The sequence below is a fragment of the Phaseolus vulgaris genome, chromosome 3 (genome assembly GCF_000499845.2).
Source record: "Phaseolus vulgaris cultivar G19833 chromosome 3, P. vulgaris v2.0, whole genome shotgun sequence".
In the NCBI taxonomy this organism is placed as follows: Eukaryota; Viridiplantae; Streptophyta; class Magnoliopsida; order Fabales; family Fabaceae; genus Phaseolus; species Phaseolus vulgaris.
The window spans coordinates 49,426,545-49,445,636 of NC_023757.2; the positions used below are offsets into that span (position 1 = coordinate 49,426,545).

Consider the following 19,092-nt stretch of genomic DNA (forward strand, 5'->3'; position numbering starts at 1 on the left):
TAGAGTTAATCACTAATCTAATTTTTAAAATATTACACTCAAGTATTGGAACATGTTTATTTCTTAAATTATAACAAGCAAATATGGAAATTAAAAAGAAAATAATTAGGGATGACAAGAGAATGGTGTGGACGTAGATTTAACTATTTCATTCTCATATTCAAAGTAAAAATTCATCCACATCCCTATCTTCACACCCAACCGGCATGAAAGTTTTATATCATTTTTATTAGATAACGAATCTACTCTTAGTTGTGTCCTTATTGTTTCAAATATTATTTTATTTTAAATTATAACAATAAAAATAAAATATTATCACTGATAAAATGTCAAAAGGACACACATTATAATGGTTTACGCAATTGAACACTTTAAATTGATATATTCTTAAATAAAAAAATATTTATCCAATCTCCACCCCAAATTAAAAAAATTGGATATTAAGCACAATCATACTCATATACTCATACTCGGTCAATAAAAAAAATTCTGTTCAAAATTCAAACTAGTATTGCCTTATATAGACAAATTAACAAAAGAGTTAAATTATATTTAAATACAATAATTATAAGGAAATTCAATAATGTATTTTGATTGCAAATGGGATCATTTGTAACCTTTAAACCGGTAATAGTGAATAATGAAAATTGGTAAAAATAAAAATATATTATATTTAAATAGTTTATATAAAAAGAGAAAAATTGTAATTATGTTCAAAACAAAACTATAGAATATGAAAATTGGATATTTATTTAAACTAAAAAATACTATCTTCGCTCTAAAGATCATAAAAGAGGAGTATACATAATCTTTTATATAAAAAAAATAACAATCAAATGTTGCTATTTTCAGTGGTATTTCCTCAATAACTGTTCTAACGTTGAAATAGCACGTATATTAAAAATAACATGTAAACAAAGCATCAAACAACACAATAAATTATTACTTATTCCTCGACTACTAAGTATATATGTATAATTCAATCAACTCATTAAGTATAAAAGTTTCAAATTATAAAAAAAAAATCATAAACTATTAGAATATGATGATAGTGAATGATCATAATCATTATCTTTGTTCTACGAAGTAATAAACACAATCTTTGTTCTACGATCATGGCGCATGACGCTTGTGCATATTAGATGTGTTTGCATAATTATTAAACTTGTTACTCAAGTATTCATTGAATATACTTCTATACTAGATTTTTAGGATACTTCTTCTCACTCACATTTTCATGTTTTATATTGTTGGGCGTGACTTGGGGAAGATTATTAACTACTAAATAATTTTTCCCTAAACTTTTATTTTCGATAATGATTGTTAGAAAATGTGGGTTTATGATTATATGTGGGTCTATTATAGGGATGAGAAGTGTTTTATTAAGAGGGTGAATTAAAGGTTTATTGAATAAGATGAGTGTGATTTCAGCAACTACTTTGTCCCTTCCACCATTCCAAATCTGTTGCTAGAAACTTGCTGAAAACAAGATGAATCTAATATTGGATATTGTTGATTCATTTGATGTGACTCTCATTCTTTAGTGGAATGTGATGGCAATTCAATACAATAATTACCCAATAACTGAATGGATCACAAGACTGTGAAACTGTGAATCAAGAATAAAAAAAAATTATATGTAACATTTATGAAAGAAAAATAATTAAAGATTAATTAAAACAAAATTTAAATATTTTTAATATCTATTTGTGAAAAGATAATGTAATGATGTTTAATTACATTTTTGTTCACTTGTTTAAAGAAAGTGAAATACAACCATTAAAATTTTGTAATAAAAAATTAATAAATATGAACGACTACTTAAAAAAATCATCAAATAGAAATTAATTTTAAAGACAAAAAATAATTAGTTGTTATAGAAACAATTTTAGAAACTAAAAAAACTTTTGATTTCTTAATTAGTTGATAAAAAAAATTCCTTTCCTTTTTTTTTTATACAATGATGATTTTTATTCATTTTCATTGAATTCCTTGTGTTAATTTCCTAGTTAAATAATATATTTGTATAGCATTGGTAAAATAACAGTTCAGTGATAATATTAAGTTAGATGCACCAGTAAATTGAACTAATATAGATAATCTATAAAATTATTGTTTTAAAGATGAGTCTTAATATTAAACATTGTTTTATAATTAAATTAGTTCTATATTATATTTATATTATGTCATGCGGATGAAAAAAAGGCTGCAAATAGAAATTTATTAAAAATTATCAATTAAATTTTCTAATAAAAACTAGTCATCAATAAATTGGCAGATAGTTTTTACCAATACTACGCTTATGAACAAAATATTAATTTGAAGTATTCCTTAACGTTATGTGTAAAAGTTCAATTATATATTGAGTAAGCTCAATTCAGACATGTTTTAATATTTTATCACTTCTTAACAAAATTAGAAATAAAACACTTTGTATATAAATATTTTAAAATATAAATATGTATTACACAACAACACTTATATAATTAAATTAAAAGAAATGTGTATCATTATAGGAATAATATGGAGTTTTAGTAAAATTAACTAGACTTCAATACTCTAATTTTAATAAAATTGAAGAGATTGGTTAATTAACCTTAACCTACCACCCCACTTAACTCTTATTTTAACTTCTCAGGTTTTGATTGGACAAATGCATGCTAACTTATCATTTTACAATCTAATTTTAGTTCTTTTAGTCAATCCACCAATTTACCTTTCAATCTAGACGAGTTATTTTTTTTTTCTGTATTTTCAACACATTTTTATTGCCGGAACTTTTTTTATAAATCATAAGTAAATTTGTAAAAGCTCTTTTTATAGTTTTTAAATTTTTATTTTTAATTTATGCATAACCATAATTTATAAAAAAAAAATCTAAAATTCCTTATAAATATTTGTTGATATTGACTAATTTTTTTCCATAACATTAATATTTTTATTAACTTTAATTATCCGTCAATATATATTGCGACACATGAATTTTTTAGGACGATAAAGTGGGTTGGGTCGGGTTGTCAGTCGTCTTATTTAGGCGAAATGATTAATCTTTTAAATTCGTCAACTCGTATTGATTCAGCCTATCAACTCGACAGGCTAAGGACAGGGCGAGACGAACTAGCCTGTTAGCCTATCCTTTTTTATTTTTGTCACTTTTAAAGATAAATCTCGTGCTTTTTGAATTAAAATTGATGATGATCAATGTTTTATACATAACTTTACTTACATTAATTTCTTCCTACATCATTACATTCATTAATTGATGTATTGTTGATATTTACTTTATTTTGTTAGGAATTAAACCTTCTTTGATTGAAATATTGAAGTTTGATTCAATTTTACTATTCTTCCTTATATTTTTATTATCCAAAAAGTTATATAAATTACTACAACTAAGACGATAAATCCAAAACAAAAAAATTATAAAATAAAATTGAAAAGATGTAGTGAGCCCGTCAACCCATTATATAACAAAAATGTATTACTAATTTTAGCTCGTATAATATTGACATTCAACTCGTCCATCCCGCTTTTGTCCGACCAATGACAAATCAGACCAAAACGGACGGAACTAACTCGTTTAATCACTCCTATAATTTTATAAAAAAATGGAAAACCTCTTCTTCATGTAAAACTTAATTAGACTTTTAGTGATTTATGTTATTTATTAGTTTCAAATTGATCTTTTATTTTTGTTAAAGTGTCAAAACTATACATTATTCTTTCAAGTTCCACTCTTCAAACCCTTTTTATTATCTTGTTTAATTAATTAATAAAAGTCACTAACGATTATTAAATAAACAAAAGAGTTATAGGTTATATAAGTGGAGGATTTTCAAAAAATTATATCGCCCCTGCGAAATTAATATTAGAGGTAATTTTTTTAGGATGTGAAATATATAAAATATACTAAAATTAAAAAAAAAAGTATTTATATATATGGAAAAAAAATGTGGTAACCAGGCCCTCACACCCAACAAAGCTCTGCCACTTAGAAGATATATGTAACATTTTAACTTCAAATCAATATATGTTATCACTATTTTAATTGATTTAAAAATTACGAAAGTTTTAACATTGATTAATAATCAATGTATAGAGTAGATTCCTACATTGATTTTAAAATTTGATTCATGCTAAAATGTCACTTTTTACATTAATTGTAACTTACAATAGATTATATTCATTAGAATTTCAATTGTTGTATGATTATCTTTAAGTTATCATTTTATTGAAATTTCTCATTAGATGAAGAAACATGTCAAAAAACTTGGACACACATAACAAAACAGTTTAGATATAAAAACTTACAATACTAGATAGGATTTAAGAGAGTTGAAAGCTACAAATCAAAGTACACATGTGACATTCAAGTAGATTTGAAACAAATATATATATATATATATATATATATATATTTCACATTTATATAGTTAATATTATGATAATTTTAATACTGAGAGTTTCTAAATGAGGTAGAATTATTCAAAATCATGAGTAATATGAGAAATTATCAAGTATTCGAAAACAAAGTTTAATTTTACCTTTCCCACAGCAAAGTCCCTATATAATTTAAGTCTTTCAAGTTTTTTTGAATTAACTAAGTTCCTTTATGTTTACAATTAAGTAAATTCGGTCTCCTAATCAATTTCCCTTCTATTTAAAATTTTAACATTCTTTGATTCATCCAACTATTTGAATTTTAATGAAATTAGGACATAAATAACTTCAAAAGTTTAAAACTCGCAAATTAGTATATATTTTTTTTTAAAAAGTGAACAATTTCATAACACGTGAGATTATGATCTTGAATTTGATTTTGTGTATGCATATTTACACACTTTTAAACTGGTAAACTGTGAACTTATTTAGAGAGAAAAAAGGTTAATTATATTTAGATAGTGAGAACTTGAGCATAGAGGTAGTTGTGCACATAATAGCCCTAAAATGGGGGGTTGGGGTGTGTGAGAGGACATAGATCTAGTTTATAGTTGTGCATTTCACTAATTTATGATTTTGGTTCATTGTAGGACTACCTTTTGGCGTATTAGTGCTGTATTTTAATGAATTTTTGGTGCATATTAATTTGCATTTAGTGTGTATTGGTGCTGCACATGTTCTCAATTTGTTCTCAATTTGCGACTACTTTCATATTAGTTCGGTAGTTTTTGTACATATTTTTGGGACTAGATTTTGGTGCATGCATTTGGGCGCAATTTGGAAGTGCATTTGGTGGTGGTCCTGTCCCACATAAGTACTACGTATGAGTTTCAGTGTAGCATTTTTGTTCTAATGTGTGACGCATTTGGGTGCATTTCTGAACTGTACTTCTGTGCATATTTGAGGCAAAATATGTATGTATTACATTTTGGGAAATAATTAATTATGGTGTTGCACATGTAAGACATACACAGGTATTTTGGGTTGCATTGCTGAAATTTTAGGTATTGATGAAGGGGTAGATGTACCTATCATTTCTCACTTGAATTTCATTGCAAAATATAGGACTACTCAATTAAAGGCTCTGAAACATTTTGGTTAACAGAAGAGTTGTTTTTTCTAACATTAACCAAACTTAGAGAGTTTCGTATTAATGGAAGTTATTTGAAAGGTTTTGAATGTATATATATCTCATAGGAAAGCCAAATGGAATCTCAATTCATTTTTTAAATCCTTAAACCCTTGGCTTTGCTTTGGGGCTATGGAAATGTAATGAAATTAAATTTACAATATAATATGCAAGGCCAATGGTCAACTATTGCAAATTTCTAGATTAAATAAAACCCATAGCCCTTGGGGGCATAGAACATTGGCAATTCATTAATTCATGAATGAATTGGTAAAGATAAATTAGGAAAAATGTTTCTCTATAATCATAACACTTTTTAAATTTTCTTATAATTGCATACTTAATCCGATCAAAAAAACAATTAGATGTCTAATATTCTATTTAATACCTAACAAATACTCTTTTTACCATAACAAACTATCTTCAATAAATTTTAGTACCTTTGTAGAGTTTTTTTATCACCCCTTAATTTTTAAATTGAATATGAAATATTTAAGAGACTTACCTATTATCTATTGGACCATTTTTATCAACCCACTTCTATTTTTTAAGATTATTAATTCACTTTTAAATATTTTATTATCTACTATAATTCATAAAAGAAGTTTTTCTAATATATAATTTATGTTTCTATTTTACTTTTTAATTATATTTTGAAAATTAAAAAATATTTAAATGTTAAAAATGAGTGTTTCTCGTATACTTCAACGGTATAATAGATTTTAAACCATCTATTATTTTTTATACATTATTACGAGGAATTGGATAATTTTTTTTTTTTGAAACAAAACAATTTTTCATGAAAATTAATCTGGGAATTTAAATTATTTTATAATAATAAAAAATAAATATAAGTTAATCTGGGAATTTAAATTATTTTATAATAATAAAAAATAAATATAAGTGTTGAAATCCCATATCAAGATTAAGATATTTTATATATAATTAAGTGTAAACTTTATTATAAGTCGATTTTATAAGATTGAGTTAGACTAAAAGTACACTTTTTAATATGATATCATATCTATTTTTAAACTTATTTGATTTTATAAGATTGAGTAATTTTTTAAAAAATATCCCTGAAAGTATTTATTTGAAAATATATGAATTTTAATTTAAAAATAAAATAATCATCTTCTTGTCATTCAGGAAATTTTAGGACATGGTGGCCATTTATAATAAAAAAAAATGGAATCGGTGCAATGTACGAACTTTGAAATGAGTTTAGTTTTAGACGTAACAAATCTCACATCTCACTCCAACGTTGTATGAGTGCGTCACCTTTGTCTCTACATATGTTGTTTTAAAATAAAATGGTACGGTGTGGGTTTTGTTTGGTAGCAAAGACAAAAGGTCCCCTAGATTCCCACCAAAATATACACCATTCTTCTCTGCAAATTTCTAATCTTCCTTTATTCCATTTTATCAACTCTATCAAAATCAACCCTAAACAATTTCATCTCGTTAAAACTACTATTGTTTTTCTTTTGTTTTTGTTTTACAATTAAATAAAATCAAAATATATTTGTCTACGATGTTAGAAGATCTTTTACGCGTTAAAGTAGCAGGCATGTCTCCATCTTCCTATCTTTCCCGCGTTATTAGTCCTAACTACTTTTGTTTACCTATTTTAATTATTCCATTCCATTAATTAATCATTCAATTACTTTATTAATTTGTTTTTTTCCGAAGAAAAAATAAAATATCCTCAAGATGAAACATCACGTCCCTCTTATTTTAAATCCATTCTAATTTTAGTCTTGGTCCCCTATATTTTTATTTATCATTTTCTTGATCTCAAAGTATAGTTTAAAATTATTATTTTAGAGTAATGTAGTTTATTATACATAATAATATGCCATTTAATCAAATTTAATGTAATAGTTTTATATAATGTAATGTAATAGAAATGAGAGACTAGGCCAAATTTGGAAAAAAATGAAAGGGCTGTTTGGTCATTTGGCGTGACCACCTTTTCCCATTGGTTTTCAATTTCATTACTCATTTCTTTTCTGGTTTCGTCGTCCTCCTCTGATTTCCAAGAGTGTCTGCACTCACTTACTAAGAGCAGAGGGAGCAAGAGAGAGAAAGTGAAAGAGAGGGAAGAAAGTAGAAAAGAGCGAGCGTGTAGAGAGAAGAAACCTTAAGTAGAAACAACTCCAACGTTCTCATGGAAAGCTTGGCGCATTCTCGCCAACCAAACAAGTTTCCCGTCACAGTTTCCAAGAAAATCACTGGCGCCGCTGGAGGCCCAGGTTTTCCGGCGGAAACTCTATACGACCACGTATACGGCGGCGCGACGAGGTTCGCCGGCGGTCACTCCCTCTCGCCACGCTTCGAGGACTACGGCGAGATTTTCGCCAGCTTCCACGCGCCGCGCGCCTCCGCCATTCCGGTGCTGGATCTTCCGTCGCTCGACGACGGCGAGGTCTTCTTCGACTTCCGAAACGTCGCGTGCGAGTACTCCGAAATTTTCCGAGGCTGCGAAGGCCTCGATTTTTTGCTCTCGTACGAGGACTTGTTTCGGGATGGTGTCTCCGAAGAAGACGACGGTGGTGATGCTGAAGAGGAAGAAGCCTGGTATGTATAAATGACATCGCGCTCTTTGTGTTTACAGTTTGGTTTTGATTGTTTGATGAAATGCATGATTGGATTTGGTTTTGTTTTAATGCGCAGTGGAAACTCAAGGCAATGAGTTTGTGCGTTTTAGTATCAGTGTGTGATTTTAGCTTCGTCGTTGAGGATTTTGGGGTAATGGTAGTGAAAATGAGCTTTTATAGGAAGCAACGGGAACTATGGGTTTACTTCTGGTTATTGCATAGGAAGACGCTGTTTTTATTTTTTTCGTAATCCCACTCCACCCCTGTTTTTCTTAAGCAGGGGTGGTAGTTATGGTTTTGTCGATTAAATGGTGAATTCTTTGAATTTTCAGATACATGCTATATGGTCTTACTGTATATGTGAAATGCTTTTTGTCCGCTTTTCAGTATTTTGTGTGTTTTTAGAAGTTTTTTATTGCATGATTTTGTTTTCTTTACATCTATTTTTTGTGCTTTGGTCTCTCTCTCTCTATATTTTAATTTACTGAGATTGGAATTTGATATTGTAATGATTTAACCGTGTTCTTTCATCATTGGTAGGACGCCGGTGGAAACTGATTCATTTTCCGGAGACTTGGACCATTTTGGAATTAATGAAGGCATGCCAAATGGTGATCATTTGCGGTCTTCTGATGGAATTTCAGAGTTCAACGTTTTGTATCATAAGGTAAATGATACAGGAAATGAAGCTTTGTCAAAGGGGAAAAGTCATACAAGTCAGCTGCGTAATGCTCCTGAATTCACTCATGTATTTGATGAAACCACGCACTTTCATAGGACCGATCCTTCCTTACAGGTTGTTGATGATGTTGACCTTGATATGGAATTTAATGCAAGCCAGGCAAGGAGAAACCATCTAAGTGAAATGGATTCACATCCGGTTAATTTTACATCTGGTGAACAGGTTTTTGGTAGTGATCTTGATCTGCACAATGAATGCTGCAGAAATGATTCTCATTCCTGTGAAACATTCATAACTGTGTCTCACATTAGCCTCAGAACTCTACCCTCTCAAGTGCCGCCCCCTTCTCGGCCACCACCAGTATTGGATGCAAAACAGGAGTACACTAATGGTTTTCATTCAAACAAAGAGGGGGTTGATTTTGAAGAGACCCTAGGTGACACTTCGCCACCTTTCCTTGATGTGGAGGTTGATACAAATTCATCTGCTGCAGCTATCAAAGATGTCATGCATAGACCTGAAGCAAAACTTAGGAGTGCCAAGGAATTGAAAGAGAGAAAGAAGGAGTTTTCCGAAAGCAATGTAGATTCAAGTTATGATGCAAAAGTTAATGAAGCAAAGACAGCAGTGAATATAACTAAACTTGATAGTTTGAATGATGAGGGTGTGCAGAGAATTGGCAAAAAGAAAATTTCTTCCACAGATGGAAGGCAGAAAACTAGGAAGGCTGCCCCAGAAACTCTGGAATTGTTAGAAGGGGAAAGACTTCTAAACATGTTTGATGAAACACAGATCAAGGAGTCCTGGTCATCTCAAGAATCAGATAGACGTACTGGAATTGGGATGTGGCAAGAAGCAACTGAATTTTTTGAATTGGTTGGAACAGAAGAATCTGGGAAGGTAATTACACCCACAAATCATAGCGATACTATGAAATTGGTACATGATACCCGAGCACATGAATATGGCAAGAAAGAAAAAGAAGCCCTTAACATCAAAGCAGAATACAAAAAGGTTAAAGAAGTTGAAGGTTCGCAGCAAGAGGAATGCAAGGAGAAATACAAAGCAGGAAATGGGGCTCATGAACAGAGAAAAAACATCAAAAAATCTAAGTTATCTAAAGAGGAGTGCAGGCAGAGAGAGCATGTAAAGAACGAGGAAATGGCTGAAATATTTGAGCTAGAAAAGAGTGAGAAGGAAAGAATGGTTGAGACACAACGCAAGGAGCATAAACAAGTTGAGATCGAGAAATCAAAAGAAGTTGATAGAGAAATGCTCAGTGAGGTACAGTGGAGCACGAAGCATATGGAGAGTGAGAAAAAACGAAAAGAGGATGAACAGCTACAACTGAGTATGAAAAGGCATGAACAGTCTCAGAGAATGAAAGAAAACGGAAAAATTCAAAGAGAAGCTTCTGCTCTTGGAGGTGTAAAGAGTGAGCAACGGGTGAAAGATTCTGTGAAGCTAGAAAAATTTGAAAGATCAAATGACGCCATTAATCTGTCTAGCCATAAAGAAAATATGACTTGCAAAATAGAAGATGAAATTATCCTTGAAGCTACACAAATTCAGAACAAGAAGAAATTGAAGGAGACATGTGAAAATGAAGAAATTGGGAAAAGCCGCAAAGGATCTTTTACAATGGAAGAAAATGATGAATGCTTAAAGCATGCTCTTGAGCAGCTAAAGAATGAAAAGGGACTTAAACAGGACTTTGAACTGGAAATGAATGAGGAAAGATGTAGAGTGACTTTTGAGCTGGGGGAAAATGAGCCTTGCGAAAGAGATCAAGGTAAGGAGAAACTTAGTGAAATTTGTGATGGGTATAGAAAAGGAAATAGAGTAAAAGATGTCGGTGATAGCATATGGCTTCAGAATGTTCTGACACAAGTTCCAGAGCTACAAATGAATATTGGAAATGAGACTCAGGGAAAGAAAGAAATCGACTGCCCATCAGACCTAGCATGTGATTGCGAAGGAACTGTGGATATATCACGTGCGGATAGTCACTCCCAAAAGCGTGAGAGGATGCTCAAAGATGCTGATAAAGATGGAAAAGATAAGGGATTGGACAAGGCTTTGGAACAAACGGAGGGTAATGGAGAAGGGATTCACTTGAATTTTGCAAAAGAAACCAATGAGAGTGATGACAATCTTCTGGCAGCACACTCATGCTCCATTCATGAAGAAAATATTTGCATACAGGAGCTACGTCAAGATCCTATAGCTGACCAAGAAATTGGAAAGAGTGTCACTGACTGCAAGGTTGGTGAAAAGAAATTGGAAGAGGTATGGTTGGAAAATCTAAAGGATACTGGGAAAAAAGGGGCTTTTGAAATGTCCCGAGGGGAAGTAGAGCATTCAGGAAAGGTGACTTGCACTAGTACAAATGTCTATGTCAACGAGAATAGTTTTAACAGTGAACAGGCATGCACAGAGGAAACTAAGACAACCCCTCAAATGTCATCGAGCCAAGCTAACCTGTGTGGTGATTATGGAAGGAACACAGTAGCTGATGAACCTGCTACAGTACAAGAAGCGGTAAATATCCAGAAGCCTTCTCAAAGAGCTCGTGTATTAAATTCCACCAAAAGCAAAGATAAAAGTCTTGATGAAATTTCTTCCTCAAAAGAGAAAGATGTTGAGAGGATAAGAAGAGAAAGAGAGTTGGAAAAAGATCGTTTCAGAAAGATAGAAGAGGAGATGGAGAGAGAAAGGGAAAGACAGAAAGACCGAATGGCTGTTGACACAGCAGTTCTGGAGGCTGAAAGGGAAAGGGAAAGAGGAAAGGATCGGATGGCAGTTGATAAATCAACTTTGGAGGCTCGTGATAGAACATATGCTGAAGCTCGTGAGAGAGCAGAAAGGGCTGCATTTGAGAGAGCAACTGCAGAAGCTCGACAGAGAATATTGGCTGAAGCCAGAGAAAGACTTGAAAAGGCATGTGCTGAGGCCAGGGACAAAACATATGCTGATAAGGCTGCTTCAGAAGCCAGACTGAAAGCACAGCGAACTGCTGTGGAAAGAGCAACTGCAGAGGCTCGAGAGCGTGCAATGGAAAAAGTAAAGGTTGAGAGAGCGGCATCCGAGTCCAGAGAACGATTAGGGAGATCTGTCTCTGACAAATTTAGTGTTTCTTCCAGAAACGGCGGAAGACAGGGCTCTTCATCCTCAGTAAGTATTCACAGACCCACTTAAATATCCAAGTGACAAATTTCATAATTGCCTGCTGAATTTATAATAATTACATAGCAGGATATTCTGGATCCATTTTGTCAGAACTCTAGTTCCTCCACTCATTCCAGATATCCGTACTCCTCAGTTTATGGTGGTATGTGATGCACGACACCCATGATTTACTTTAGTATAACCTTTCAATCAACATTTTAGTGCTTCCACTAGATAATCCTGACCAGGTATTGTCCTTTGCTTGAAGCTTCCTCTTTTACTGAAAGATCAGAACGAGAAGGTGAATCAGCTCAGAGGTGTAGGGCTAGACTGGAGAGGTATCGTCGAACAGCTGAACGTGCAGTAAGTTCTTTAACCTTGTTTTTTTAATCATACATTAATTTTACTTATAAAATAAATGAGATTGACCATGACTTTTGGGAAAATGTAAGGCAAAAGCTTTGGAAGAAAAGAACATGCGCGACCTTGTAGCTCAGAAGGAGCAAGCTGAGAGAAATGTGAGCTTTTATCCAAACAGTTGCTCTTTATAGGTTCAGATTTGTTGTTTCAACATTTTGTTGATCACTTCAGTCTGATAATCTTTGCAGAGATTAGCAGAAACCCTGGATATTGAAGTCAGGAGGTGGTCAAGTGGAAAAGAAGGAAATTTGCGTGCATTGCTTTCAACCTTACAATATGTAGGTTTTTCATATTCTCGAATAACCCATGTCACTCCTTTCTTCTCTTATTCTGAACTACTTTTTACTCAACACTGTAAGGAGGTGATTTGAAGGTCCACTAAACAAGTCTGAAACAGATGGGACTAAATTGGTTTCTTAATCTTTTCTGATTCCTGATGCTCCATTATATGTCGTTCCTTATCTAGTTTTTTTTACTTTGTCAGATTCTTGGGCCTGATAGTGGGTGGCAGCCAATCCCACTGACGGACGTCATTACTTCTGCTGCTGTAAAGAAAGCCTACAGGAAGGCCACCCTTTGTGTCCATCCCGACAAATTACAGCAACGTGGAGCAAGTATTCAACACAAATACATATGTGAAAAAGTCTTTGATCTCCTAAAGGTATTTCATGCATGTCATCTTCCAGTTGATTTATTTATGTGAACCAAGTTCAAGGGGGATCTGTAATGTGTATGTTCTGCCCGAGCGAACCATAATGCTGTTGCAGAACTTCTAATAAATTTTCCAGTGCGCATGCACATCATATACACAATAGCATATGAAAATATGCAAATACGCGAGCATGCCAATAATGCTCATGTGCTTAGTGAGGTTGGTATCTGACCTTATACAAGCCTCCTACCCCAAGCTAGAATGCCATAAGTGTTCACCCTTCTGGTCTTTGTTTCTTACTTCTGATACATGGCAAGTTGGTTATTCCAATACCCCTCATTCTGATGATAAAACATGAAGTTGGATAATCATCTTGGACTTCATAAATTAATTATCATGACCGATCTCTCATTTTTGCTTTCTTTCTTTTCTTTTTCTGTCCTCTTTCATTATCCAGGAAGCTTGGAACAAATTCAACTCAGAAGAGCGATAGCACACCCTGTTATGTTTTTTAAAGTGTCCCTTACAAGAGAGCAGTTCCCTTCACAAGTAATGTGGGATCCTGGGGACGATACCTCGTTCTTTTATCATTTCAACGTTCTGTAATATTTATTATCCCCTAAATATTTATATGTAAGAAATACTCATCCAACCAAGGCAAAAGCAAAGGGTAAATACATACAAAAAAGCATATAGAGGCTTGTATTTATATCATCAAACAAACTTTTGGAATCTCTGTTCTAAGTCTTGAATTTATTTTAAGTATATAGAATATGAATCTGCACGAAATTGGCTGAATGTTTCTGTCTGTTAGTTTATTTTAGTAAAGATGAAAATTTATTGGTCGCACTTTAAACCTTTCGTTGTGCAACTTCCGCTAGCGGTTTCTCCAGAAAATAAGGAGTGATTGATATTTTAAATTTTTTGGTGAGAAAATAGATCAAAACAAAGTCAAAATTCACGAGGGAATACGGTATGAGATAAGTCCCACGGTCATGCAACAGAACAAAATCAGGAGGGAACTCAGATTCTAAAAGAAACATTAAAACTAAAGTTGTATTTATTTAGCCAGATTCAGCAGCTTGATTTGCTTCTGCGATTAAACCAGCTCATCTCCAAAGCATAATTGGTGAATCTGAGAAGGCAGACAAGCACTATTGTGTAAAGGAGGACATTCTCCATTCAAGTACTTTATAGCAGAATGATAATCAAGCTTAATTAGTGTATCGTTCCAAAGCTTTTTCAACCCATGCCAAATTACCAACAGTTGAGGTTTATGATAGTGCTTCGTCCCAACTGAGCAGAAAAAGCAGAAAGAAAATGTCCATGATGATCGGAATCACGCCATCACTACTGGCATTACACGAGTTTTCTCAACAGAAGCATCGCATCGCAGTTGATCTTTACCCAACAAAGAGGATAAGACTTTCCAAGCAATGTCACTTCAATCTTGATAATGAAATTGAAGTCACCTGCAGTGTCTGGATGGAGGTGTTTGTCTTCTGCAAGATAGATTCATTATACAAGACACTAGACTCACAAAATAGTATTGCTGAGATATTTTGTTCAAAAATACTCATTACGTTAGAGTCTGTTCCTAGTATTTTCCTGAGCAAGAATGTTAAAAAATTTATTAATAAAATTTATCTTTTACAAGCTTTAAATTTACACTTTACCATTATTTTTATATAACCATGCAAAACGGGAAGAAGCAGAGAATAATGAAATCGCTGTTAGTAGTGCTTGCTTTTGGACTTGATTTACTTCTGAAGCTTAGAACAGGAGATAGCTATGTCGAGTAGTATTTCCAATACTTTATGCTTTTTATACTCTTTATTTACATCATTTCGAACAATCTAATCATGTTCTTGAAGTTAACGAAAGTGTTAAGTTAAATAAAGCTTTATGTTTTAACTGAAAGAGTCTACATTATGCAATTATACCTTATTGGATTGTATAATTTTAGGTCGGATTAGATTGACATTATCCAATAATGGATGGGAATTTTATTAATCTAATTATTATTTTTTCATCTAATCCTAATCCATTAACAGGTTGAGGGTAAAAAAGCTAATATATTGGTCACTTACTTTTTTTAAATTAGGCTATAAAAATAATTAATTTTTTTTATGTAAGAAGTTAATAAAATATTGCTTATACTATCGTACTGTTCTAAGATTTGTTTATATTTTCAATGAAGCAACTTTGTTTTTAGTCTTTTAAATTATGAAAAAAAAAATTAGTTCCTATAACTTGGTTCTTAGATAATTTAATGGAAGTAAGTAGCATGGCATTCGTAGCATTTACTATATATGCACTTTCAAATTTTACATCACCAATTTCATTAATGTATTATAATCTATTAAGTTCAAAATATTTTTTTGGAATTACAGAAACTATTTTATTTTTTGAGACTGTATGATTAATTTCTTTTTAATTTGAGAAAAAAAAAACAAATTTGACTCAAATTTTAAGACTAAAAACATAATTAAATTCCATCTTAATAATATCAAATAAAATATATTGTCATTTGTATTATAAAATAAAAGATAATGCTTAATAATAGAAACATGTAGACTGCATCAGTTATAAGAATAAACATGCATTACAAATTAAAATAAAATTGACGTACGTGAAATATAGCCTCCATTAACTACACATGTAATAACAATTATTTATTTGTTTATTTATATGAATTGAATATATATATATATATATATATATATATATATAATTATTCACCTGCATTACTCAACCCTAAAACCCTTTATATAATATTAGATTTATCATTTATAAAATTGTTTCAATTATAAAAATACATACATTTGGCCAACGTGCAAGCCAGTAGTTATAGACTACTCTAGCTCGAGACAATAAAAAATAGGGTTGATAATCAATGTCAAGTCAAAATAAATTCAGATTTAAATTTCATACTTTTCTGATTATTACTTGTAAAAGCTTCTTAAACTAATTTTTGTTTGTGGTTCCTGTAATATTTTTTGTAATTCCTACACCACTTTATTATTTTTAAGAAGCTCGCATATAAATTTGTTTCAATTTTGAGAAATTTTAATAAACTCATTTTCATATTTTTTTATTTCCATTTAATTATGTTTTAAATAAATTATATTTCATAGTTTGTTTAGTTCCGTGTGAGGATTTGTGTTTATTGTGAAAGGACAAGTTTTTTATAATAATTTTTCTTTAAATTGAAAAAAAATGAATGTACCACTTAGAATCTTTTCATTATTTTTTTTTAGAAAAAAATAATAATAAAATTTTATGGGCTTTGTGAAATTTCAAAATAAAATCATTGTGGTGGCGTTTTATTATCAGATGTGATTTTCTATGCCAAAAAAAACCTAGTGATGTAGAGAGTTAACTACTCTCATGATAACATCTTTGAAAAATAATTTGATGAAAAAAATCCATAGTGATGTGACTTGTTTTATAGGATATACATAGTGCCTAGCAGAGTGAGTGTTTAAAGGAGAAGAATGAAGAAGATAAATTTTAATGTAAAGGACATTTTTTTTAATATAGGTGAAAATATACAAAGAAAAAATAAAGCAAAATTATTATTATATATTTATAATGGTCAATGTTTTTTAAAATTAGATAAATAATTATTAAATAAAATTTTAATAACTAATTAATATTAATTTAAAAATTATTATAAAAATTGATTTAGATGTCAATAATTTTAATATAGATGAGAAGTGAGATCTATCCTTGTTTACGATGTAGATATTGATATATATTTCCACCATTTTGTTTTCCTTGCTATTAATTTAATTTTTTTATATACTTTTAAATAAAGTGGTTAAATTTGAATTTAGATTTTCTGCTAGATGTTTGGTTTTGTATTTACATTCTACTTCAAGTTACACTGATATTTTAAAATATATTAAAAAAAACTAATATATAAAAATTAAAATCAATGCATACTGAAAATACAGTATAAAAAATCTAATAGAAAATTTGAACTAGTATATTTGTATAATATAATCTCACACACGTTCAAACCAAGTCTTTGGGTACATATATGCATATATTAATCGTTCCGTCATCACAAATAAACCTACCTTTTCCGTGAACTCATAAAATAAGGATGGATTTATTTTTTATTGGTTCAATCTTCAAACATTCCTCACAAAACAAAAAACAATTAGGGAATTGAACACTCTACTTGAACAAGTGTTAGTTGTTTAGAAGTTAAACAAAGTTGATGTCAGAAATAAGACCAATTCCTGAACATTTTTATATACTGCTTTTGCCTCATTCAAACTTACCTTCTCTACTAAGCGAGTATTTAATTTGTTAACAAGTCATTTTGCAGACACTACAAATTTAAAAGAGAGAGGTTTTTATGCACTTTCGTGGAAGTGGATACATAGACTTCAGAAGTTGATAGAATTTTATAATTGTGGAGACGGCAAAACAGAAATAGTCAAGTTTTGCAGTAACCATAACCATTCAAAACATGATATATACTAATGAATAAAAAAACCATGAAAGCTAACCACGCTTGACCTCAAATATGCATATATAATGACCCCCCACGATGTTCTGCTACACCAAGTTTTCTCATTCATCTCATATTCCCACCAACCCTTTTCCTCTCAATCTATCCACACTCACTATACATCATTCAAAATCTTGTCTTTCAAAGATCCAACCATGTTTAAATCTTTGAGTACTCGGAGAGGTCCTGGGAGGTATGAGAGATTAGGTAAAGAATCAGTTACCACTGCACTTTTGAACGAGGGGTTCAAGAGAAGCACAAGTTTGCCTTCTTGGGGACCCAACCCTTCAAGAAAAATGGTTTTAGGTTCCACCTTTGGGGCCCTCAATCTTCAGAGAAACCCCACAAAGAAGGGAAATAACAGTGAGAAGAAGAGTCACCCTCTCCTAAGCTTCTTGGCTCTTCGTAGGAAAAAGAAAACAACAGCAAGGCCTGAATTTGCAAGGTATCTTGAATATCTGAAGGAAGGAGGCATGTGGGATTTGAAGTCAAATAAACCTGTCATGCATTACATATGATCATATACTACTTTGCTTCGGGTTTCAATGCAGAATATTAGTATATTTCGTGTAACAATTTGTATAGAGTATGGTTACTTTTGGTATTAGTCATTCATTTAAATCAATCGGGAACATGCAAATATGTTCTTTTTCTCAGTGGTGAATTGGAGATTAAATTTTTACAGAATCCGTGTTGATAATGATTTTGTTTCTGATATTTTTTTATTCTATTTCTGATAAACTGCAAAATTGCTGATGTCTGCAACTAATCAGTGGTTATTTATCTGGGAATAAAAAAGTCCCATGTTGTTCGGTTCAACTACTCAGCTAACGATCAAAGTGGAATTGAAAATTTCTATAATTTATGATTCTGTGTGATTATCTTTTTGTGGCCAATAAGTCCAAAATATTGTAGTTATAAAGGCTTTAAAACGAACAAAAATAGTTTCCCGAGGTGTGAGTAATCACTGTCCGTAAGGACTTATCCGCGGTGTATTCCGCAAGTCCTCCAGGATACAACAGGAACTTCCCGGTAATTTCCGAGGATCAGAACTAGCAAGTTTCTCTTTCAAAGAGTAATATCAAATAGAACCCAGAGATATTATAATATTAAAATAAAGAGGAGAGAGAAAGTGAAAAATGGAAATTGGGGAAATGAGAAGGTGGTGATCGGAGGAAGAAGATGAAGAGGTGTGTGGGAGAGATGCATTCTGAATGAGGGAAACCCTTGCTTTTATAGGGAAAATGGTAGCAGCCCAAACGGCCACAACCCACGTTCCAGCAGCCATTGGTGGCGCGATTTCAGGTTCCAACGGCACCACTTCTTCAACCTCCGAAAATCCAGCAAAGTGGAGGCGCAGAACTTCCAAGTCGTGCGGCACGACCCAAGGTGGGGAGGGCAACGTTTAGCTTTTCAAACTTGGAGTCATTCTCCGCTTCGCTCTGCTTCCGTGATTTCCTCCAACAGAAGCATCGA

At 31.8% G+C, this 19,092-nt stretch overlaps 2 protein-coding genes across 3 annotated transcripts; both read left to right on the forward strand.

Moving 5' to 3' along the window:
• The first annotated feature begins 7,572 nt into the window (after positions 1 to 7,572).
• On the forward strand, positions 7,573 to 13,823 carry LOC137808401 (auxilin-like protein 1). 2 transcript variants are annotated; one of them, XM_068609482.1, is made up of 8 exons: positions 7,573 to 8,149; positions 8,710 to 12,025; positions 12,104 to 12,182; positions 12,288 to 12,382; positions 12,472 to 12,537; positions 12,628 to 12,717; positions 12,924 to 13,100; positions 13,549 to 13,823. In XM_068609482.1, the coding sequence occupies exons 1-8, from the start codon at positions 7,740 to 7,742 to the stop codon at positions 13,582 to 13,584; spliced, it is 4,269 nt and encodes a 1,422-aa protein (XP_068465583.1). In that variant the 5' UTR covers positions 7,573 to 7,739; the 3' UTR covers positions 13,585 to 13,823. The 2 variants fall into 2 exon arrangements, with proteins under 2 accessions (XP_068465583.1, XP_068465584.1); XM_068609483.1 differs by having other exon boundaries at positions 12,107 to 12,182.
• Positions 13,824 to 17,656: 3,833 nt separating this feature from the next.
• Positions 17,657 to 18,303, forward strand: LOC137808402 (uncharacterized). The gene has a single exon (XM_068609484.1). The coding sequence runs from the start codon at positions 17,772 to 17,774 to the stop codon at positions 18,132 to 18,134; it is 363 nt and encodes a 120-aa protein (XP_068465585.1). The 5' UTR covers positions 17,657 to 17,771; the 3' UTR covers positions 18,135 to 18,303.
• Positions 18,304 to 19,092: the final 789 nt, after the last annotated feature.

What these genes read in the sequence shown, in the direction of transcription:
- LOC137808402 (XM_068609484.1), top strand. Translation starts at nt 17,772, where the DNA reads ATGTTTAAATCTTTGAGTACTCGGAGAGGTCCTGGGAGGTATGAGAGA.
- LOC137808401 (XM_068609482.1), top strand. Translation starts at nt 7,740, where the DNA reads ATGGAAAGCTTGGCGCATTCTCGCCAACCAAACAAGTTTCCCGTCACA. An exon ending in GACAGGGCTCTTCATCCTCA is followed by an intron (nt 12,026 to 12,103) that starts GTAAGTATTCAC and finishes ATAATTACATAG; the next exon opens with CAGGATATTCTGGATCCATT. An exon ending in GTACTCCTCAGTTTATGGTG is followed by an intron (nt 12,183 to 12,287) that starts GTATGTGATGCA and finishes CTTTGCTTGAAG; the next exon opens with CTTCCTCTTTTACTGAAAGA.